Source organism: Alligator mississippiensis, chromosome 12 (assembly GCF_030867095.1).
Source record: "Alligator mississippiensis isolate rAllMis1 chromosome 12, rAllMis1, whole genome shotgun sequence".
NCBI classification, from domain to species: Eukaryota; Metazoa; Chordata; order Crocodylia; family Alligatoridae; genus Alligator; species Alligator mississippiensis.
Window position 1 is genome coordinate 42178296 of NC_081835.1, and position 24144 is coordinate 42202439.

The window sequence follows — 24144 nt, forward strand, 5'->3', positions numbered from 1 at the left end:
CTGGGGGCTACAGTGAACAATAAGATGCATATGTATGAACAGCATACCCTTGTTGCCAAGAAGGCTAACAACATACTGGGCTGCATTAGTAGAAGCATTGCTAGCAGATCGAAGGAAGTAATTATTCTCCTCTGTTGTGTATTGGTGAGGTCACATCTGGAGTACTGCGCCCAGTTTTTTTTCCCCACTACAGAAAGGATGTGGACAAGTTAGAGAGAGTCTAGCAGAGGGCAACAAAAATAGTTAGGAGTCTGAGGCACATGACTTATGAGGAGAGGCTGAGGGAACTGGGTTTATTTAGGCTGCAGAAGAGAAGACTAAGCAGGGGATTTGAGAGCAGCCTTTAACTACCTGAAAGGTGGTTACAAAGAGGATGGAGCTAGACTGTTCTCAGTGGTGATAGATGACAACAAGGAGCAATGGTCTCAAGTTGCAGCAAGGGAAGTTTAGGTTGGATACTAGGAAAAAACTCTCTCACTAGGAGCGGGGTGAAGCACTGGAATGGGTTACCTAGAGAGGTGGTGGAATCTCCATCCTTGGAGGTTTTTAAGGCCCAGCTCTACAAAGCCCTGGCTGGAATGATCTAGTGGAGATGGTCCTGCTTTGAGCAGGGGGTTGGACTAGATGACCTCCTGAGGTCCCTTCTGACCTGAATTTTCTATGATTCTAAGGTTGAGCTCAACAGCAGCTTGCCATTCACTATCTAATCAACTGGGGTAACCAGTGAGGCCTAACCACTACAAGCCAGGCTGCCAGACTCCAGAGAGCCCCACCATATGCAGCTACAATCTGAATCTCTGAGTGAAAGCATGGTGTCCTAAAGCAGTGGTTCTCAAGCTTTTTTGTAACAGGACCCATTTTTAAACATTGATTGCCAGTCTCAACCCAGTGCCCCTCACTCCAGACCCACTGCCCCCCACCCCCAGGCCCTAGCCCCTGGCATGTGGGGCAGGGGGTTGGTGTGTGAGGGGCTTGGGGAGGGGGAGGGACTCAAGCAGCCACTTGGAGGCTGGAACTCTGACAGCCTGCAAGGGAAAAGCCAGTTTCCTATGTTTTTTTTCCTTTAAAGGAGAATCCATTTTAAAAGTTTGTTGATCCATTAAAAACGTTTATTCGTGACCCTTTCATATATTCTTGAGACCCACTTTTGGGTCGTGACCCATGGGTTGAGAAACACTGCCCTAAAGCGCAGTTGGGCTACAGCACATGAGAAAAGGCATCTGCCCAATCTGGCATCTGTCAGAGAAAGGTGCTTGAAGCCATATTAATGTGACCTTCTGCCCTTCCTCTGATTTTTAATGGAAGCACTGCAAAGCCACTTTTGTTGAAGGCTGGTGATGATGGTGTAAACATAGACATCTGCCTTCTTCCTGTTGCTCTAAGGAGATCATTCCCCAATCTCAGGTCTGGATCACATGTCGGGTAGCAGCCCACCTGGAAAGGGGTGGGGTTCAGGCACTTCTAGCTTGGGACCTGTCTGAGCTGTGGCATGGGCCTTAGAAGAGATGAACACAGTGACACTGGGAGCTCTGGGCATGGTCAGTCATGTTTTATGCATCATTCCTGATTTTAAAATTTAATCCATGTTAACCACAGCACTTTCCCTAAATAAAACATTTAAAATTGTTCTGTGTGCAGCTCCTGGAGAGCATGCCTAGAGCCCCCTGCATCTCAGCTTAGTCCCAAGCTGCCCAGAGAAGTCTCCATTGCATTAGCTTGGCCTATGGATCTTCCACCTCGTCAGTGCTGCCCACACAAAGTGGCTACAGCATGTCCATAGATTCACAGATTCATAGATTGTAAGGGGCTGGAAGGGACTTGGCAAGATCATCACATATATTACACACATATATTAAACACATACAAGATATATTACACACACACACACACACACACACACACACACACACACACACACACATTTTCCTGCACAGCAAACATTATGAAGCATGCTGGAAAGGCAGGTGCCAGGTCTTCTGGTAGGGAAGCAAGAGCGGGCAGAGGGAGAGCTGCACGTTCCCTCCCCCACCAAACTTAGACACACCCTCTTCCCGAGCAGGCATGAGGCTTCTGCTGCTAGTGGCAGCAAGGAGGTGGGAGCAGTGTCTGCACCTACCCCACCTCCACTAGCACCAGCAATAATAATAATCCCCAGCACCATCAGCATGACAAGCACAGTGTGACAGTCTCCTCCACCCCAATTTCAGTTCCCAGCATGAGCCTCCCAGTGCCAGAGGAGGAGCTGGATCTGGAACCAGGGAGCTCAGTGCGATAGCCAAGGAAATTCTGGGGAAGGAGTGGGAATCTGTGTTTGTACTCTACATGTCTCAAAATTTCCCTAGAGCCAGGTCTCCTTCTCTGGAAGGCACTGCAGAGGAAGTTTTGGGGACAGGTGGCTCAGCCTCCCCGTCATTGTACCTCTGCTTGCTGAGGGGTAAGTCAGGATCCGTCCCTGCGCCCCAGAAGCGAGGGGGTAGTGTAATGTGGGATCATTTTGAGGTGGCAGATGATCCTAGATATGCTATCTGCCTGCACTGCTGATGCAAGACCAGCCAGGGCAAGGACAAGAAACACTTTAGCACTATGGGGATGCTGATGCATATCAGGATGCACCACCCCCTTGCCCTTGCTCCTCCTCAGCTTGGCACCAGTGGGAGCACGCCTGAAGGGAAGTCCCCCTCTTGCTTCAAAGACTCCGTCTCCCAGAAGCAGAGGCAAGCCACCCTGGACCAGTGTGGGAAAGGTGGAGACAAAGAGGGGCACGTTCCCAAGGCGAGCAAGGTCGCCCAGAGCACTGGGGAGATGCTTGTTCTGGATGACCAGCTCTTCTCCTTAGTTGTGCGGCCAGGGTTCAGGCGTCTCATAGTGCTCATGGTCCCATCATACCACATGCCCGTACACACCACCTTCAGCAGGACGGTTGTGCCCTCCCTGTATGAGGTATGCAGGGAGTACTTGAGGGAGGAGCTGCACAAGGCACTTCATCTCAGACATCTGGAGCAGCCAGGGTGAAGATCACATCTACCTCTCCTTCACAGGGCACTGGTGCAATCAGTCAGGCTGTTGATGAGCTCCCCTTCAAGTGGAGGTGATGGATGAGTCCCACATGGCAATGGAGATCATGGGGGCCATGAACCACATGGTACAGGGGTAGCTTGTTGGGCAGGGCAAGTTGGCATCTGCTGTGTGACACACACAAGTTCCACCTTTTAGTCAGGGACACCTTGGAGGGGAACAAGGTTGCCGGTGAGGGTGCCGTCACAACCAGCCAGCTCATTTCAAAATGCAGGAAGGTGGCAGGCTACTTCCACCAGAGCATCAAGGGGGGCAAGATGCTGTGGGACAAACAGGCAGAGCTGAGCATCCCACAGCACAAAATCATGCAGGATGTAGAGACTTGGTGGAACTCCATGTACCTGATGCTCAAGAGGCTGGTCAAGCACAGAAGGCCATCCATGAGATGGAGATTGGAATCAACAGCCCCCTTAACAAAACAGGGTGGGATACCATCTCCCAGATCTTGGTATGTTGACTTGACACACACCAGATCAACACTCGGGATCCCAATATTGTGCTGTTAGACAGGAGGGTGTGATACAAAATTACATACACACACACAAACTACACAAACATCACTATGAGTTCATACACACGTGTACACATACACAAACACACACTTCTGCAGCTGTGTGTTAACACTAGGAGGCATTTGGGGTAACTGGGGCTCGGGGTTACTTGGGGTCACCTGGTGCTGAGGTGGAAGTGGGGGAAAAACCCAGGGTTTTGGAGGTGGCAGAGAGGGAGCTGAGATGGCAGAGAGAGACAGAGACAGACAGACAGACAGAATGAAGGTCAGAGGGGCAGACAGCAGAGACTGGAGCAGGGTCAGGAGGTCAGTAAGACAAAAACCCAACTCAGGGTTCCAAAATACAGTTTTATTAAACAGTCAACACACTACACAGCCCCATGAAGTTACTGGTGCCCACACACACACACAATGGTAGCAGGAGAGGAAAGGCTTAATGGAGGGATTTGAGGTCCCGGTATATAGAGACAGAATTCAGGTCCCTTGCTTGAGGGAAGAAGGTGGGTGATAGCTACCTATCCCAGGCTTAGAGTTAATTCTCGATGGCCACTTGGGGTCTTCTCTAGCAAGGTGTTGTTCAGAGTGGGGGTTGCCAGCAGGGCCCACAACTATCCTTCTCTCTCCAGGGTCTTACACCCTAAAGGGCTCAAGTGCCACCAATGGGCGTGCCTGGCCCCCATCTTCCTCTTACTAGGGTCTTGCACCCCCAAACAGGCTCAGGTACCCCACATGGGTGTGCCTGGCCCCCCTACCCACTTTGGGCTTTGTGCCTCATCAGGCTTAGGTGTCCCACCTGGACATACCTGGCCCTAACTCCCTCTGATGTTACTAATGACCCACCACATGGTGGAGGCAGGGGTTAAGGCACCTCAACCTGCCTTTCACTGGGATGGTCCTTGAACCTGGCATTTGCTGGCCCTGCCCCACCACTGGCAGGACCACCAGACCTCCCTATCCCAGCAGGGTGCAGTTTTAGGTCATGCCCAGGACCAGGAGCCTCCTAGCCACCTCGTAGCTCCTGCCCTTACCTCCGTGTTGTCCCTGGTGCAGCAGCTCTACCGGGAGATGTTCCTTTCTCAGCACCAGGTAGCAACTGCTGCCTCCAGCCCTACTGGCCTGAGTCTTAAAATGGCCGATCGTCAGGACTGGGCTGCACCTTCCTGGTGCCTGGCCCAGTTCTTAAAGTGGCAGAGCACCATGAGTGCTCTCACCTCTATCCTTGGCAAAGTCTTTGAAAAAATTATCAAGGCTCACATATGCGAGAGCCCGGCAAGAAAAATTATGCTGGGGGGAAACCAGCACGGGTTCGTGGCAGGCAGATCATGCCTGACCAATCTAGTCTCTTTTTATGACCAGGTTACGAAATGCCTGGACACAGGAGTAGGGGTGGATGTCGTATACTTAGACTTCAGGAAGGCCTTCAGTACGGTATCCCACCCCATACTGGTGAACAAGTTAAGAGGCTGTGACTTGGATGACTACACAGTCCGGTGGGTGGTGAATTGGCTGGAGGGTCGCACCCAGAGAGTCGTGGTGGATGGGTCGGCTTCAACCTGGAAGGGTGTGGGCAGTGGGGTCCCGCAGGGCTCGGTCCTTGGACCAATACTTTTTAATGTCTTCATCAGTGACTTGGACGAAGGAGAGAAATGTACTCTCTCCAAGTTTGCAGATGACACAAAGCTATGGGGAGAAGTGGACATGCCGGAGGGCAGGGAACAGCTGCAAGCAGACCTGGACAGGTTAGACAAGTGGGCAGAAAACAACAGAATGCAGTTCAACAAGGAGAAATGCAAAGTGCTGCACCTAGGGAGGAAAAATGTCCAGCACGCCTACTGCCTAGGAAATGACCAGCTGGGTGGCACAGAGGTGGAAAGGGATCTCGGAGTCCTAGTGGACTCTAAGATGAACATGAGTCGGCAGTGTGACGAAGCCATCAGAAAAGCCAATGGCACTTTATCGTGCATCAGCAGATGCATGATGAATAGGTCCAAGGAGGTGATACTTCCCCTCTATCGGGCGCTGGTCAGACCGCAGTTGGAGTACTGTGTGCAATTCTGGGCACTGCAATTCAAGAGGGATGCGGATAACCTGGAGAGGGTCCAGAGAAGGGCCACTCGTATGGTTAAGGGCCTGCAGACCAAGCCCTACAAGGAGAGACTACAGAAACTGGACCTTTTCAGCCTCCGCAAGAGAAGGTTGAGAGGCGACCTTGTGGCTGCCTATAAGTTCATCACGGGGGCACAGAAGGGAATTGGTGAGGTTTTACTCACCAAGGCGCCCCCCAGGGGTTACAAGAAATAATGGCCACAAGCTAGCAGAGAGCAGATTTAGATTGGACATTAGGAAGAACTTCTTTACAGTTCGAGTGGCCAAGGTCTGGAACGGGCTCCCAAGGGAGGTGGTTCTCTCCCCTACCCTGGGGGTCTTCAAGAGGAGGTTGGATAACCATCTAGCTGGGGTCGTCTAGACCCAGCACTCTTTCCTGCCTATGCAGGGGGTTGGACTCGATGATCTATTGAGGTCCCTTCCGGCCCTAACATCTATGAATCTATGAATCAAAGTAGTCACTCAGGAGTTCAGTTTTGTCCTGAGTGTCAGTAACCAGCTGTCCTGAATTGTTAAGCAATGGTCCCACGCTTCCATTTGTTTTCTTCCATTTCTTCCCCATGCTTCCATTTGTTCCCTACATACATAAAGAAAGACTTCTTATTGTTCTTGATTTCCGTTGCTAGTTTAAATTCAGTCACCACCTTAGCCTTTCAAATCTGCTCCCTACAAGTGCAGGCCATTGCTGTATCGTCTTCCTTGTAGAATGTCCCAAGCTTCGACTGTTTGTATAGCCCGGGTGCACCAGGATAAGTGCTCCCTCCTCAAATGGAAGTGAAATGTAGGCCAGGCAGGAGGGCTATGAGAGGGATCTGTGAGTACTGGCCAGGTCACTCTTTTCCCTATACAGTCAGGCCAGGACGAGGGATTACTTATGTACAAATGTATTATATATGAGATTTAAATAAAAGCAGTATTAATAAACATATTTCCAACATACAATAGTTTTATATTGTTCTATATATATAAAGGCTAGAAGATTATGCCCCCTCAGGGGCTTCACACCCAGCACAGGTAAGTGGATAAACTGAAATAGGTAAACAACAGGTTAACACAAACAAACAACAGATAAGTACAGATGAACTACTGGCGAGATTATTGACAAGGATTTTTACAGGACATCTGCTTATATGAATCAATTAACCAATCAATCACAGTGGGGTTAACAAAATGTAAGGCGCTGGTTTACAAAATTTGAGGCTCACAGGAACTGTTGTAAAACTGAACTTATTAAGGGTCCCCAAAGCCCTGTCAGGCCCCAGGGAATAGTGTGGAAAACCCAAATATCCCTTTTGGCCTCTCACACCTTTAGAGAGCCTGTAAACATCGGGGGTGGGGGGGAAGGGGGGTGGCTCTCCCATGGCTCCCACCCCCTGCTAGATATGGAGATTGCCCCTCTGCTGTGAGGCCCTTTTCACTAGCAACTCACAACTCCGAGGCATTAGATGGTTGGTCTTTGTCTTTCTGCTGCGGGTCCCTCCACATGTGAGGCCCTGGGGATCCTGGATCCTCCTTGGACCATTGGCTACTGGAGGCCCTGTGCACTGTCCCCATGCACTGTGGGCTCGGCCTTCTGCTAGGGGGTTGGAGGCCCGGGCTGCCTTGTGTGGCACCAGGGCTCGGTCCAATCCCGGGCCCTCTGTGCAGCATTGCCTGCACTGCGTCTGGGCCCTGGTGGCCCTGTGGACCACCACATGCATCGTGGGCTCAGCCTTCTGCTAAGGGGTTGGAGGCCCAGGCCACCTTGTGCGGCACCAGGGCTCGGCTCAATCCTGAGCCTTCCGTGCAGATTTGCCTGCACCGCATCTGGGCCCTGGTGGCCCTGTACACCTCCATATGCACCGGTGGTTCCAGCCTCATGCCGGGGGTGCGGACCGGAGCTGTGTCCAACAGCTCCTGAGGTCTGGGCTCTGTGCACCGATTGTGCACCTGGGTTTCCTGACCTCATTCCAGGGTTGCAGACCTGAGCTGTCTTGGACAGCTCCAAGGGTCTCACCCCATGTGCCATGCTGCACTCCAACTGGAGTCGAACCCAGAGCCAACCGTTGCTCTGGTCGGGTCAAGAGGTGTCTTCAAGGGCTCTTCAGGGCATGTGCTCCGCTCTGCTGGGTACCTCTCCCAGCTCTTCTTAGCCCCACTCTTCTCTCCATCCCCCGATGCATCTGCTGTGTGCTGGGAATGCTGCTCCTTTTATTTGCTCCCAAGGCTCTGCCCCCAGAGTGCTGCTGGACCTGCAAAGTGCAGGCTTCAATCAGGTTCTGGGGGGGCAAGCTGAGGGAGAAAGGAGCACAGGTGGTATTCTCCTCTGTCCTACCAGTGAGCAGACGTAGAAGACAACATGAGACCTGCATCAGAGAGACCAACTGGTGGCTTCGAGAATGGTGTCCTGAGGCAGGATTTGGCTTCCTAGACAATGACCCACACATCACGATGAGAGACATGCTCGGGTGGGATGGGCTTCACCTTGCCTCCAAAGGTAAGTGTGTGTTCTCTTCTAGGTTGGCAGATCTCCTCCGGTGGGCTTTAAACTAGGCTCATTGCGGGACGGGGAAGATGAGGGCGGAAGAAGCCTTGGACCAATAAACCAAGAGACACCCACCAGAACAGCCCAGCCTGGACCAACGACGAGCAGAATGAATACCAAGGTAAGCAACTGGGGCCCGGGCAGTACTGAGATTAGGGGGCAAGTGCACACATCTTCAGGAGGCCTCAAATGCCTCTACACAAATGCTCGTAGTATGGGGAACAAGCAGAAGGAACTTACCCTCCTGCTAGCTGACACCAAGCCAGACATAGTGGGGGGTCATAGAAACATGGTGGGACCCAACGCACGACTGGGTGGTGAATATCAAGGGCTATAGACTGTACAGGAGGGACAGAACAGGGAGGAAAGGTGGGAGTGTGGCGCTCTATGTCAAGGAGGAATACACATCCTCATCTAGTAGCACAAGGTCAGATGAGGGGCACACTGAAGTGCTCTGGGTTTGAATACAAGGGAATCGAGGGGAAAGGGACTTAATGGTGGGGGTCTACTACAGGCCACCCAATCAAGGGGAAGAGCTAGACTGGGAATTCTTAAATCAGCTCACGGAGGTAGTTAGGTCAAAAGACGTGGCCATCATGGGTGACCTGAACTTTCCAGACATCTGCTGGGAAGAGCAGTCAGCCAGGTCTGAAGGTCTGACCACTCATGTAGGCTCCTAGCTGAGATACAGGACCTCCATCTAACTCAGGAGGTGCACAGCCCCACCAGGGGAGATGCCTTGTTGGATCTGGTGCTGGCCACAGGCGACGACCTCGTGAGGGGGCTGCAGGTGCTCGACTACCTGGGCGACAGCAATCATCGCCTGCTGGAATTCACCATCCAGCGCAAGGTGGCAAAAGCCTGCAGCAAGGCAGCAGCCCTGGACTTCAGAAGGGCGGATTTCAATGACGTAAAAAGAATAGTTGGGGAAGTACTGACGTTCCAGAGGGGAGGGGAGTCGGATGTCCAAGAAGAGTGGTCACTCCTTAAGGAGATGATCCTCCATGCCCAAAGGGAGGTAATCCCAACAAGGATCAAAGGGGGCAAGAGGGTGCAAAAACCCCCATGGCTCACCAAAAGTGTACAGGAACGTCTCCTAGCTAAAAGGGAGGCGTACACTCAATGGAAGGGAGGGGCCACCACCAGGGAGGACTATACCTCGGTTGCTTGGGGCTGCAAGGGGCAGTCAGGAAGGCCAAGGTGGAGATGGAACTGGGACTAGCTACCCGGATCAAGGACAACAAGAAGTTCTTTTTTAAATACATAGGGGGCAAAAAGAAGGTACCGGGTAATGTGGGGCCTCTGCAAGACACGCTAGGAAATCTGGTTGTTGCACCAGATGACAAGGCTAACCTATTTAACGATTTCTTTGCCTCCATTTTCCCGAGCAGGGACCAGATCAGCCCGTCTGCCAGGACCCCTTCAGGCCCCGGGGGAGGAGTACCCAGGCCTCGGGTCAGTGAGGATCTAGTCAGGGAACTTCTGGAGGGACTGGACGTATTTAAATCAGCTGGTCCTGACGACCTCCACCCCAGAGTGCTGAGGGAATTAGCATAGGTCATAGGTAAGCTTTTTGAGAGAATTATCCTGGCGCATGTCCGCGAGGGGCCAGCAGGGGAGGTTATGCTTAGGGGCAACAAAACATGGGTTCATTAGAGGCAGGTCCTGTCAGACCAACCTGGTGGCCTTCTATGACCAGGTCACAAAATCCTTAGATGCAGGGGTAGCAGTGGACGTAGTCTTTCTGGACTTCAGGAAGGCCTTCGACACTGTCTCTCACCCCATTCTCATTAAAAAACTAGGGGACTGTGGCATCGACACCTACACAATCAAATGGGTCGCTAACTGGCTGGAGGGCCGCACCCAGAGAGTGGTGGTGGATGGGTCATTTTCGACCTGGAGGGATGTGGGCAGTGGGGTCCCCCAGGGCTCGGTCCTCAGACCCACGCTGTTCAACATCTTCATCAGTGACTTGGATGAGGGGGTAAAAAGCACCCTGTTCAAATTTGCTGAGGACACCAAGATATGGGGGGATGTGAGCATGCTAGAAGGGAGGAATAGGCTGTAATTGGACCTAGACCGGTTACAGGGGTGGGCAGATGAGAACAGGATGGGTTTCAACACTGACAAGTGCAAGGTACTGCACCTGGGGAGGAAGAACCAGCAGTATACCTACAGGCTGGGGAAATCCCTTCTTGTCAGTGCAGAAGCAGAAAAGGATCTTGGAGTCATTATTGATGCCAAAATGAACATGGGCCAACAGTGTGGAGATGCGGTCAGGAAGGCCAACCATACCTTGTCATGCATCCACAGATGCATCTCAAGCAGGTCCAAGGAGGTGATCCTCCCCCTCTATGAGGCACTAGTCAGGCTGCAGTTGGAGTACTGCGTCCAGTTTTGGGTGCCGCACTTCAGGAGGGATGTGGACATCATTGAGAGGGTTCAGTGGAGGGCCAGTCGCATGATCAGGGGGCAGCAGGGCAGGCCCTACGAGGAGAGGCTAAGGGACCTGAACCTGTTCAGCCTACACAAGAGAAGGCTGAGGGGGGATCTAGTGGCCTGTTACAAACTAGCCAGAGGGGACTAACAGGCATCGGGGGAGTCCCTGTTCCCTCAAGCACTACCAGGAGTGATTAGAAATAATGGTCACAAGCTGGCAGAGGGCAGATTTAGACTAGACATCAGGAGGCGCTACTTCACAGTCAGGGCAGCTAGGACCTGGAACCAACTTCCAAGTGAAGTGGTGCTCGCTCCTAGCCTGGGGGTCATTAAGAGGAGGTTAGATAAACACCTTGCTGGGGATGTTTGACCCCAGTACTCTTTCCTGCCATGGCAGGGGGTCAGACTTGATGATCTGCTAAGGTCCCTTCCGATCCCACCAACTATGAAACTATGAAACTACAGGTCCGGGGCTCTTTGCACCCTGCTCCCTGCCCCGGGCAGGGGGCAGGGGGCAGGGTAAGCCCCTCCCAGCATTCACCTGATTGGTGGATGTGCTCCACCAATCACAACAGAGATTCTCCAAGCCTGGGTGGGCCAGGCTGCATCGGTAAGTCCAACACATTTGTATGCCTCTTTCTTCTTTTTCAGGCGTGTGCGCGCCGGGTCTGACCCCAGGTCGCTTACGTTGCTCTGCACGCGGGCTGTGGCCAGCAGCCCGGGCAGGCCGGATCGGAGAGGGCGGGCGCCGAGCTAGAATTAGGCACAGACACGTAACGGTTGATTTTAAGATTATTTTACTTACACCGAGATGGTCGTGGTGTAGGCTGAGAACTTGCTTGAGTTGCGGTTACAACAAAAAACACGAACACACGTGGAGGTTGCAAGGCTCCACGCAGACAGAACACGAACAATCACGTGGAGTTTGCTAGGCTCCACGCAGACAAACTCCGGATGTCCAGGACAAGCGCGCATTAAACTCGTTGATACGTCTTATAGTAGGCTCCGTTCGAAGACGGGAAGAGGTGGGTGGTGGATCAGGCCGCCAAACCCCTCTGAGCGACACACAGGGTTTCTATTACCCTGCCGCGCACACCCAGAGTCCCCACGAGATGGATGCGGAGTCCTCTTCGGCTTGGGCGGAAACTGCTCAAGCCTCTTATACGGCTAGCAGGCCAATTGCTAGCCGCCACGTGTGAATAATTTAGAACTAGCCAATTGCGGGGCAAGAATTTGCATACGACGAGCAGGAAACCTTTGCACCGTGCATTTCTGTGCTGCAAAGGAAATGCACCCTGCAAAGATCGCTGCAAAGTGGCGGGAACACTTCTCTGCACGCGGGTTCTCTGCGCAGCAGAACTCCTCCGTGCAATGAAGCTGTATACCCACGGGGATAATTCTTAGTGCCGAAGCGCGCACACAAAAAAATCAGACCTTTGGGTCATGACAAGGAGGACCATGATATCCCTATTAAGCCAAGAGGGCTTCCCAGCCCTTCTGCTACCTTTCTTCCACATGGGAATGGACATCTTTTGTTCTTCGAGGATTGTGTCCTTGAGGAACAACCACTCTTCATGCACTCCTTTCACCTTCAGTCCCTGGTTCTGCAGTGCTTCCCCTACTATTACTCTGAGCCTGTTGAAATTTGCTTGAAGTCCAAAACTTCAAACCTGATAGCTGATTTTCCTGCCTTGTAATGGACAGTGAACATGATGGTTTTGTGGTAGCTGTCACCCAGGCTGCCCTCTATATTCAAGTCACTCACCAGATCACCTCCTTTGGTCAAGACCTAGTCTAGGAGAGCATTACCTCTGGTTGGCCTGTGCACTTCCTGAGTCAGGTACAGCTCTTCAATACAGGTCAGGAAGCAACATGACCGATCCGACTTAGCCAAGTGTTCATCCCAAGAGATGTCTGGGTAATTGAAGTCACCCATGATGACCATGTCCTGTGCATGCATGGCCTCTGCCAGTTCTTAAGAGAACTCCAGATCAAGCTCCTCCCCCTGGTTTGGTGGTCTGTCGTATACACCTACAGTTAGGTCTCTCTCATTGCATCCCCTGCATAGTTTGACCCAGAGGGTTTCGAGCTGCTCATCTTTGGAGCCAATGCTGGCCTCCAAGGAGGTGTACTGCTCCCTCACATAGAGAGCTACACTGCCACCTTTCTTCCCTACTTGGTCCCTTCTGTGCAGGGTGTAGCCCTCAATGGCTATGTTCCAAATATGTGAGGAGTCCCACCAGGTCTCCGTAATCCCTACTAGATCGTAATGCCCAGTGGAGAGTAGGAAGGCTAGCTCCTCCTGCTTGTTCCCCATGCTCCTGGCATTAGTAAACAGGCACCTGAGTCCTCCAGTTGAGACCCTCGATTTCCTGTCACACTTTGGGAGAACCACACCCTCAGCTCTTTCAAGAGTGGCTCTTCAGCCCTGCATGTCCTGCAGCCTGAGATGACCATCTTCCAGGTAGCTCTGGGTGGGTCTTTTCGGCCAGCCTTCTTGTTGGCCACTAGGGCTGTGCAAAGCTTTGGGTGCTGATTCAATTCAGAGGAGATTCGGCCTGATTCGGTGGCTGAACCTCTGAATCCAAATCAAATCAGGGGACCAATTAGAAGGTCCGAATCGATTCGAACAGTCCCTGCCCTCTGTAGCAGGGAGCTGGAGTCGGACTTGGGGCTAGTAAGTAGGGACAGGGGAGGGGGGGCTGGAGGAGGAGGAAGGGGACCATGGCAGGGACCCCTGCCAGGCCCCATCCCCTGCCTGCTCCCCCAGCCCCCCCATGGCTGCCTTACCCACCCCAGCTCCCAGTGCTTTAAAAAAACAAAACCCTACTCATCAGGTGCTGCTGGGCAGGAGGGGGCAGTCCCTGCTGCCCTCCACTTCCCCATGCTGCATGGGGGGCTCTGCCACGATCCCTCGAAGCCCCCCTGACTCTCCCAACCACCCCATGACTGCCCCGCCCACCCCAGCTCCAGCCCTTTAAGAACTCCCCCCCGCAAAAACCCCGGACTCAGGGTTCCTGCCCACCAGGGGGTGATCCCTGCTGCCCCCCACTGCCCCGTGCCATATGGGGGGCTCTGCATGACCTCCTGAAGCCCTGAGGCCGCTGCAGGAGCTGGTGAGTTCTGCAGCCTGGCAGTACCAATCAATGTAGTCTTTGTGGGCCCTGATGGTGCGTAGCTGATGTACCTCCTCCTCGAGCTCTGGCACCCTGCCCTCCAGAGACTACGCTAGGGAGCACATCCCACAAGTGGGGGTGCCCCCTTGCCCAGCTGCCAGCAGCTGTGCTACGCAGCCCCCACAGCCCAGAGCCAGAGGCTGTGTCTGGGTGGAGACCTTGGCGGTTCTGGGAAGCCTGCAGGCACAATGAGTCTCTACCATGGCTGAGAGCAAGTCCACCCCCCTACCTGGTCCCAGTAGCTTCACTTCAGGCTTAAGGCCTCAGGCTCCTCACTCAGCCCAGCCCTCTGGGCACCCTCCATATGCCCCTCTGCGCAAACTCCCACACTAACTGCTGGGCCTGAGAAGAGCTGCACCTGTTTGTGTGCTCTGTTCACGTAGCTCAGGTCACGGGGCTCGCTGGGGGCCTCAGCTAAGTAGGGACCTGTGGGGGGAGGAAGCATCCCCCTCCCTTGTCCCAATCAGCTGGCGTGTCCTGCCTGGCATGGCCCCCACACTCACACACACGCACATACGCGCACACACTTACACACACTTACACACACACACACACACACACCCCACAAGGGGGCACCCCCACTTGTGGGATGTGCTCCCTAGCGTAGTCTCTGGAGGGCAGGGTGCCAGAGCTCGAGGAGGAGGTACATCAGCTACGCACCAGCAGGGCCCACAAAGACTACATTGATTGGTACTGCCAGGCTGCAGAACTCACCAGCTCCTGCAGCGGCCTCAGGGCTTCAGGAGGTCATGCAGAGCCCCCCATATGGCACGGGGCAGTGGGGGGCAGCTCAGAGCACCCCTGCGCTTGCCCACCTTCTCCTTGCCCCTGGTTCCCTTAACTCCTGTCTCTGCGCTGGGGGTTCAGTGGTGTCCAGGTGGTGTCTGGGTCTTCAGCTCCCGGGGGTGCAATGGGTGTTTACCCACGCGTCTCCACCAAGGAGCAGGTCCGAACTGAAAGTAACTTTCAGTTGGGGCCTAATTTCAAACACAGGGACTTCCAGTGCAAGACAGATGGAGATGCTAATTGGTCTGTACTTCCCATGCATGGCCATGCTAGATGGTAAGGGTCCAGAGGCAAGAAAGATGATAAAGGGCTTGGAAGGCAAGTCACATGAAACGAGACTTAAGGAGCTAGGCATGTTCAGCTTATGGAAAAGGTGCTAAAGAGGGGACATGACATCAGTCTTCAAGTACCTGAAGTGCTGCCATAAAGAAGAGGGAAAATACCTTTTCTCTCTTGCTGCAGAGAGGAAGACACATACCAATGGCTTAAAGTTGTAGCAAAGTAAGTTTACATTGGATATTGGGGAAAAAATCCTTTACTGTTAGAATGGTGAAGCAGTAGAATACACTACTAGGGAAGTGGTGGTTGGATGGCCAGGTTGGAGAGCCACTGGCCGGGGATGATACAGGTGTAACTAAGCCTATGTTCTACTATGGGTGCGCCTGCACATCACTATATGGTGCTGTTGCTACAGCGCCATGCTTTAGCACTTCCTTTTGGAAGTATTAAACACAATGCAGTACAGGCAGTTACTGTGCCGTGTGCATGGTGCATGGTTAGATTTCGCCCCTCTGTTGCCGTAGTAGTGCACTATAAGCAGGGAGCATGCTGCTATGGTGACATAGCTGGTGATCATGTGTGGACCTACGTGATCGCTACGTTGTCTCAGTGTGCCATACGGTGACATAGCATGTCACTACATCTCTGTAGGTGACGTGTAGATGTGCCCTATTGGTATTTCTCATGCTTCGTGCCCCCACCAGCTCTCCTGACCACCTCTACACTACGTGTGTCAGGGTATTTTTAAGGGGTTTAGGTTGTAGCCGTGTTGGTCTAAGGACATAGGCAGACAAGGTTCCTTGGGTGAATTTGATATCTTTTATTAGACCAACCCAAATGGTTGGAGAATAGTTATTAAGCAAGCTTTCGGGTTCAAAAACCCTTCGTCAGGCTAAGGAAGCTTCAGTAGTTGGTGTGTTTTCTTCCTGGAGGGTATTTTTAAGACTTCCTCAGAGGTACTGGGTGTTGGCTACAGCCAAGGCTGGGGACTTTGACTGGGTGTGCCAATGCTCCTGCTGGAATCAAAGCCAGAGGTTCCTGGCTAAAGGATCTTGCCCCTTTGCTCAGGGTCATATTGATCACCATATATAGGGTCAGGAAGGAATTTTACCTCACGGTCAGATTGGTACAGACTGTGGGGATTTTTGCCTTCATCTGTAGCAGGGGGCACAGCTCTCTACCTGGGATCTCTAGACCATATATTGACAACTTATAGTAGAAGCAGAATGTTGGCTGCTGTGGTTCCCCTTGCTTTATTTGTGGCAGGCTAGGGTAGTAGGTCTGTGTTGTGTCCAGGCTGACAGCAGTATTATGCAGAGTTCAGATTATGGATTGTATAGGATGGTTTGGATAAGGATGATCTTGAGATGGACTACATGACCTCTGGAGGTCCCTTCCGCTCCTACTTCTCTATGATTCTACGATTGGACAGACCTCCTTTGCCTGGAATAGGCAGACACTCATGGCCAGATTCTATTCCACCTATTCAGTGCGTGAGGCACCTCAGTGTGATTCTGTTCCACCCTGTTCAAGTCCTTGAAAAACATTGATTCAAAAGGCAAGTAGATCATAAAATCACAGAATAGAATCATAGAGAAGTAGGGCTAGAAGTGACCTCTAGAAGTCATCTAGAGTCCAACCTCCTGGTGGAGGCAGGATCATCCCTATACAAACCATTCTGTACAAGTCCTTATCTAACCTACTCCTAAAACTACACAATCAGCCTTGCTGAGTAACTACAAGGCATATTGCCCAAAGACAGCAAAAGCACACAAACCAGCCACAGGTAAAGCAGGGTTATCGGGGCTGTCATTATCCCACTGTTCTAAGGATTGTTAAAATGTACGCAAGAGATTTAAGGAAGAGTGCAATGCCCTGACCCCCACCCTGCCAGAAAGACAAAATCCCCCAGCTGGAGAGGGACGTCTGGGCAAAAACACAGGCAGTTCATTCACAGACCTGGAAGGCCAGATGGGCTGAAGGAAGGAGGGCCTGGCATTAGGCCTATGCAAAGCTGCTAGTATTCGCTTCAGATTTGGATTTGGCCGATTCAGGGGATAGTGATTTGATTCGGTGATTCAAATCACTGTCCCAATTCGATTCAGCCAAATTTGATTCGGAGAGCTGCTGAATCTCTGAATCAGCCAGGCGAGACCCATTCCCCGCCCCTCTCCCAGCCCAGCAATGGCTGCCCCATCTCCCAGCACTTGTAAAAAAAAAAGCCCCAGCTCACGGGGTGCTGCCAGTCAGGGGGGCCATCCCTGCTGCCCTTCACTGCCCCACGTTGTGTGGGGGGCTCTGCACAAGCCCCCCGACTGCCCCTCTTGCTCCCCCAGCCCCGCCCCCACGGGTGCCCCACCTGGCCCAGCTCTGGCCCTTTAAGAAAAGACAAAAAAACGAAAAAAACCCAGGACTTACTGCTCCTGCCAGCAGGGGGAGATCCCCACTGCCCCCCACTGCCCTGCACCACATGGCGGGGCTTTTCTTGGGTTTTTTGTTCTTAGAGGGCCAGAGCTAGCCCGGGCAGGGCACCCGTGAGGGGCCTGGGGAAGGGGGAGAGGTCGGGGGGCTTGTACAGAGCCCCCCATGCAGCGTGGGGCAGTGGGGGCAGCAGGAATCACACCCCTCCCCAGCACCACCCAGTGAACACCAGGGTTTTCTTTAAAGTACCTAGCTGGGGTGGAGGGGGGAGGAAGCCATGGGGGGGGGCTGGGGGAGTGCAGGGGGGTCAGAGGGGCTGACAAGGGTCCTCCCATGGTCCCCTCCCGCCTCATCCAGCCCCTAGTACTTACCAGCTACGAGTCAGCTGCAGCTCCCTGCTGCAACCACCGGAGACTGCCCGAATCATCAAAGCTTTCCAAATCTTTTCCGAAGATTCGGAGAGCTTTGAATCAATTTGGACCTTTAAATTAGTCCCCTGATTCAATTTGGATTTGGAGCTTCAGCCACCGAATCGGGCTGAATCTCCTCCAAATTGAATCACCACCTGAAGCTTTGCACAGCCCTATCCAGAATACCTAAGGGGAGAAATCACAGTGAAGGTTGGGGCATAGGGAAGGATAAGTAATGTGAGCCTGAAAATAGCTCGGTGAGGGGGTACTGGGAAGGATGGGTAGAGGACCATGGGGGTTAGCCCAGCCAGGGGGGTGCAAATGGGCAACAAATAGGACAAAACGGGCAAGGAGCCCTAGGGATTAGCCCAGCTGGAAGATACAGCAAGCAAGGTGTCCTGGGGGTAACTGCCCAGCTGTGGGAGCCCACAGCAGGATGGGCCCACAGTAGTCTAGGGACTACCCTGGAGCTATTGTGCCCCTGCTTATATTAATGGGGCCCAGATCCAATGAATGTGGCCCAGGCACAGACCTTGGGCCCCCTATTCCTCAGCCTGGCTAACTGGCGACACATCCCCTCACAAGGCTTGTGGGCAGTGCAGCAGCGACACATCTAATCCAGCCCTCGTTCTTCTCCAAACAGCATTTATAGAGGGGATTTCCCATACCCACGGCCTAGCAGGCTGTCTCACACTTCTGTGCCCACTCAGAAGGAGTGCCGGTGAACCACAAAAGGCCCCTTGTCACTGTAGTCCTTTTGGCTGATCCAGACATTCTGGAAGGAGTTGAGAGAGGCCACAATAGAGCCGCCCAGCCAGGCAGCAAAGCTGCGATGGGGGGAAGCCAGGATGGCCACCTGCTCCTTGCCTGTCATCTCCATCTTCAGCAGCTCCTTCTTGATTCTCTCCGAGAAGCCCCGGATCATGGTGGTGCCACCAGCCAGCACCACATTGGCCAGCAGCTCTGCACGGTGTTTCGGCTTGCACTTTCTGATGCTGTTCATGGCATGGATGTGAATACCTGCCTCAGGAAAGCCCAGCACAGCGGGGTTGAAGAGGGCCTCAGGGCCCCGGAACCGCTCGCTGCCAATGGAAATGACCTGCTGGTCAGGGAGGATGAAGTCCATGAGGTATTTCTTCTCATCTCCATTCAGCTCTGCGTGGAAGTCCTCAGGGATGTAGCAGCACTTTTCCTTGATGTTGCTCACCAGCTTCAACTCATCTTCTCGGAAGGGGTTGCCACACTCCCCCATCAGCTTGGCCAGGTAGTCTGTCAGAGCACAGCCTGCCACATCTAGCCGGTAGGTGGCATGGGGTAGGACGTAGCCGTCATGGACAGGGGCCGTGTAGGATGTCCCATAGCCAGAGCCAATCACCAGCCCTTTGGTGCGTCCATAGGAGTACACAGACAGCAGGGACTGGTGCGCCACAAACATTGCCGGGACCTCAAAGTTCTCAAAGAGCAGCTCAGCCATCTTCTCCCGGTTGGTGGTTGGGGACAAGGGTGCATCTGTGACCAGCACGGCCAGCTCCTCAGGGCACACACTAAGCTCCGTGTAGAAGATGTGATGCCACAGCATCTCTAGGGCATCCCAGTCTGTAACCACGCCATGGGTCATCACGGTGTTGGCAGTCACCTCTGAGCTATTGCTGGGGATGCTTTTCCCAATGTAATACAGGGGACTGTCATTGGTCCTGACCTTGGGGACCCCCACACGGCTCGGGACCACAGAGCGTGGCTTCTCATCGCCAGCCAGGCCGCTCTTGGTGTAGCCAGTGCCAGTGTCTATCACAACAGCACTGTAGTCCTTGTATTTCTCTGCTGCATCTGACGTGGAGACTTCCCGGGATGCAGGCTCATAGCCAGCAGAACCCGGGCTCTTAGGATTCCTCGGATAGATCATTTCTTCAGGCCCTCTCTCTCAAACCTTACTGTGATCCCAAGACCCAGCCCAGGAGTACCAGGCTCCAGGAAAGGATCTAAGATCATGCCAGTGCTACCATAGCAACTGCCTAAATCACAGCTGAAAGCAATGACATCATAGTTCCAGCCCATTTACAGAGGTTCTCAGGAAGGCGCAAAGAATTAACTCCTGCTTGACCAGGAAGCAAAGAGGTGCGAACACAGAGATGCCTGAGGGAAACTGGAGGTGTAGGCTGAGGGGGCAGTCCGTAGGTCTCTGTTATGCCTGCTGTGGTGAGAGCAGACGGTGCCCTGGAGACAGTCTGGCTAAACGACCTCTCTGATTCCTTCTGGCTCTGAGGAAGCAGCAGTGCCCTCTGGCATTAGCAAATGTTCTTGGTAGTACCTCTAACCCCAGCGTTTGGGGCTCCTCCTGGAAGTCCTCACATATCCTGGCTGGGATCAAGTTATCCCCAAATCTGCCTCCTCATGCTCACTGCTCGTTGCTGCTGCCATGGAGGTCTGTCAAGCAGCAGGATGCTCCAGCCGGGCTGGGCAGCTGTGCTGGCACCAAGGGGTTTTTGCCACAAGGAGCAAACCCTGTGTGAAATCCACTGACCCCCTGATGTGTACACTCTAGGGCAGACAGCCAGGATGCCAAAGGGCTGGGCTTCCTCAACTCCTACTTGAACTACCTAGATCCACTTGGACACCTAATAGGTGGAATAGACTCTGACCCCTAGCTCACCATCAGTCTTGCCATGCTTGATAACAGTGGATACTGATTGGTGCAGGCCTTCATTGCTTGACAAAGCCCAAAGCTGGTTGGTTTCCTTGTACTTGGCAGAAGTTGGTAGATGGTGCTTTTCCTCCTGTGCACTAGTATTTCCCTGTGAAGAGTGGTGGGGGGCCGGGGGGGAAGGAATGTGCTTGTCCATACCCTGCAAAGCAGATAGAAGGGCAGGTTGCTTGAACCTCCCACGTGCCCATCCCAGGCAGGTGGCACATGGCTGCTCCCAGCACTCGCTGGTATCATGTTCTTTCGGTGCCACTTTCAGAGTTCGGTGGAACCCCCTCCCCACTACAGCCATGCAGAGCTCAGGAGTTTTTCCTTGGCTTCAGCTGAGATTTCCGGTCTAGCCTTGCCTAGGATCCCAGTAATGACCTTGCATCTTGCTCACTGCTGCTCCACTCCCATGGTGCCATATGTTCATACCCACCTCATCCAGGGTCCAAACTTCTCCACCCCTGGAGTCAGCCCCTCCTGGCCCTGATCTGGCTGAAGGTCCCTGGTACGCATATATCAGAGCCACATAGAGCAGGGCTTCCCTTCCTTTTCTGCTGACAGAAATTGGAGGTGTGGGATGGGCGCAGTTCTGGGTGCAGACAGGCTGCTGCCCCCTGCTCCAAGGGGCACCTCTGGATTGAGGACCCCAGAGTTCAATGTGAGCTCAGGTGGGGTGAATGGTTTCTCCTCACAGTCCTACAGAGAAAGCATGTCCTGTTCTCAATCTGGTGTCTCTGAATCCCTGCTGAAAATCCACTGGTTCCTTCTGCTGTTGCCTTGCACTGCTGGAACCAGCCTGTAACCATCATTTGGTGGGTAGAGAGAAGACAAGGGGGCAGACCCCACCTAGCATGCCCACAGTGGGGCAGGCACAAGGAGTGTTCCCCTGCAGGCAGTGATCAGAACTAAAAGCAGGCAGAATGGGCAGGGAAGAGGGAGCCATGTCCCCATTGATCCTCATTTACAGGTGATATTTATGTTGGAGACCTGGCTGCCTTCTCCAGTAAAGAAAGACTCAAGTTATATTATCTATTCACAGATTCATGGATTGCAAGTCTAGAAGAAACCACTGTGATCATTTTATCTGAGCTTCTGTATAATACAGACCATGAGAATTTCCTGAATTAATTCTCATTTGAACTACAGCAGAGATTTTAGAACAAATCTGATCTTGCTTTAACAGTTTTCAATGATGCAGAATTTACCCCAGCCTTTTGCAAGGTTGTCCGATGGCTATTACTTTCACTGTTCAAAATTTACACCATATATTTTGTCTAAAGGTGTTAGGCTTCATTTTCCATCTGTTGAATCCGGTTACACTTTTGCCTGCTACTCTGAAAAGCATCCTGTTACTAAACACCTGCTTCTTGTGGGACTATGTAGACCAGGGGTGGGCAATTATTTCAGCTAGAGGGCCACTGAACAACTTTTGATGAGCGACTGAGGGCTGCACGGGTAGCCTGGCTCCTTAACAGATGCCCCACCCCCTGATCACTATACTGGAACTGGAAATCCCACCCCCTAGCCCCTGACCTTTGCTACTGGAAGTCGCCCCCCTTGTCTTTTGGGAGGAGTGTTTGCCATCTTGGAACCTGAAATGTTGCAAACTCTGGCAATGAGCCTCTCCCTCCAGTGAACCATTCTGCAGAACCAGCAGCTAGACTTGGGGGTGAAGCACTTAGCGCTACCAGTGATGGGGCCCCAAGGATAGCTCCAGACACTGAAGGTGTGCTCTGCATGCCTTGGCTCCGTCAGCACCAGAGCCGGGATTGGACAGCTCTCCTTGAGTAGCTGGTCACCTTCTCTGAGGAGCGGCTCAAGAGAAGATTTGGACCTGGCACTGTGAGTACTGCAGGATGTGACAGGCCTTGGAGTGGGAGGACCGCAAGGACCATGGAGGGCACCACACCTTCCTGCAGAGGCAGGTGGAAGCCCAGGAGGGCCAGCGTGACATGGTGCTCCTGGCAGCAGCCACTGGTGAGGAGGACAGACACGTTGTTGATGTGGTGCTGGCCGCCAGTGCTGCAGTGTCTATCACTACGCCCGGCATCTATGCCCTGGTCCTGGCTCTGGCCGGCTCCTGGCAACCAACTGTGAACCTGCTTCAGGCCCCCCAGTGGGGATGGCAGTAGGTGCAGTGCCACCTGCAGTGGGCAGGGCCCCCTACCCCTGCTCCAGATGTTGGCCCCCTGGTGCTGGGGCTCCCTGCTTTGCCCCCCATCCACTGCTTGCCCCAGCTCCATGAGGGCCATGAGTGGGAGCTGCCCATGGCAGGTCTAGCTCCTCATGCAGGCCCTGCTGGCCCCAGCTCTGTGGAGGAGGAGGGGGATTGCTGCCATCCTTGTCCAATCCTTGGCCTGCTCCACAGAACAGCTGGCCAGAAGTCTGCCATCAAAGGAAAAACTGGGTGGTTTCTTACAGTGGAAAACTGACATTTTGACAAGAAATTCCCCAAGATTCCTATGCAATTTCTTTTAATTTAAATGGAAGAGGTTTGCTTTCACAATTTTTTAAAGAGGAAAAGTCCCATCTCCAACCAGCCCTGCAGCTGTGTTAACTACAGGAAATGCCTGTGGGTGAGATGTGTGAGATAAGAGTGAGCTGGTGATGTTTTCCCAAAGCCTGTATCTGACAAAGGATTCAACCACTCAAAATAGTACTGAAGTCTTCATGACACAAAGTGTCACAAGGCTTGTTTACACTGCTGCAGAGGTTGGTCTCTGCACTACAGCATGTCCAAACCCTGCCTAATCATGCTCCAGTCCATTAAGAACACTAGTGAGTATAATCAGGGCTTATCTCTGGCATGCTTTCCATGTTTTCACTCCCTCAGAGAGCAAGTGCAGGTGATGAACCTGCAGTGGCCTCTCTGGGGACCTTCCACATTTGGAGTGTGTCCCCAGGCATGGATGAACAGAGCACGGAAAGGCCAGGCCCAGGCCTCTGGTGCCAGGACTTGCCACCATAGCAATGCTAACAAGGGCAAATGGCTCCCAGACCCCAACTGAACCTACTATGTCAGCAGAATCCTTTGGTGAGGGGTTGTTAACCTGGGCATTTTCTTTAACAGCAGGCAAAGCTGGCAGCCTTGGTTCTGGTCTTGCTCAAGAGCTCAACCAGAGGTTTGGTCAAGATGATGTGCATTCCAGTAATGCTCATAAACCTTGTCTGAGATCAGGGATCCACTGGGCTGTACAGACATATAGAACAAAGGACTGGAGGGGACTGCAGGGGGAGGGCGGGGAAGATCACTGAGTCCAGATTCCAGCATTCACAGGCAACCATGGCCTGTCAAGGCCAAAGGGTGTGCAAGAACAAAGTAAGGGATTGTCCCTAATAACATAAGCAGACAGAGGTCTCACCAACACTACAGAGCTTTGCTGGCAGAATTCTAGTTCTGGATGTGTTCAGATCTGAAGCTCCTTTGCGGCAGCACAATCCTTTTGTCTGCTGAAAGATTAATCCTGCCTCTGCCAATGTGGCATTTGTACAGGTCTAGCTACGTTCATCCTTCTGACTTAGGCATGAGCCTGGGAAGCTGAAGAGCTGGGTTCCATTCCTACCTGTGCCCCATGCACTTTGTTTGCCCTGTGGTTCTTACTGTGAATGCTTCGATGGCTCTTTCAGTTTGGGCATAGACACCACTGGGGCCAGATGGGCCCCACCCTGAGTAGGGGCCTCCGCATGCTACTAGAACACAAATAACTACCTTTACAGCTTTTCTCAAG

At 52.9% G+C, this 24144-nt stretch overlaps 1 protein-coding gene across 1 annotated transcript; it reads right to left on the reverse strand.

Moving 5' to 3' along the window:
* Positions 1 to 18254: 18254 nt before the first annotated feature.
* LOC102568541 (actin) lies at positions 18255 to 19712 on the reverse strand. Its single transcript, XM_059715867.1, has one exon. It carries the CDS (start codon positions 19628 to 19630, stop codon positions 18434 to 18436), a length of 1197 nt encoding a protein of 398 aa, XP_059571850.1. The 5' UTR covers positions 19631 to 19712; the 3' UTR covers positions 18255 to 18433.
* Between the last annotated feature and the right edge of the window lie 4432 nt (positions 19713 to 24144).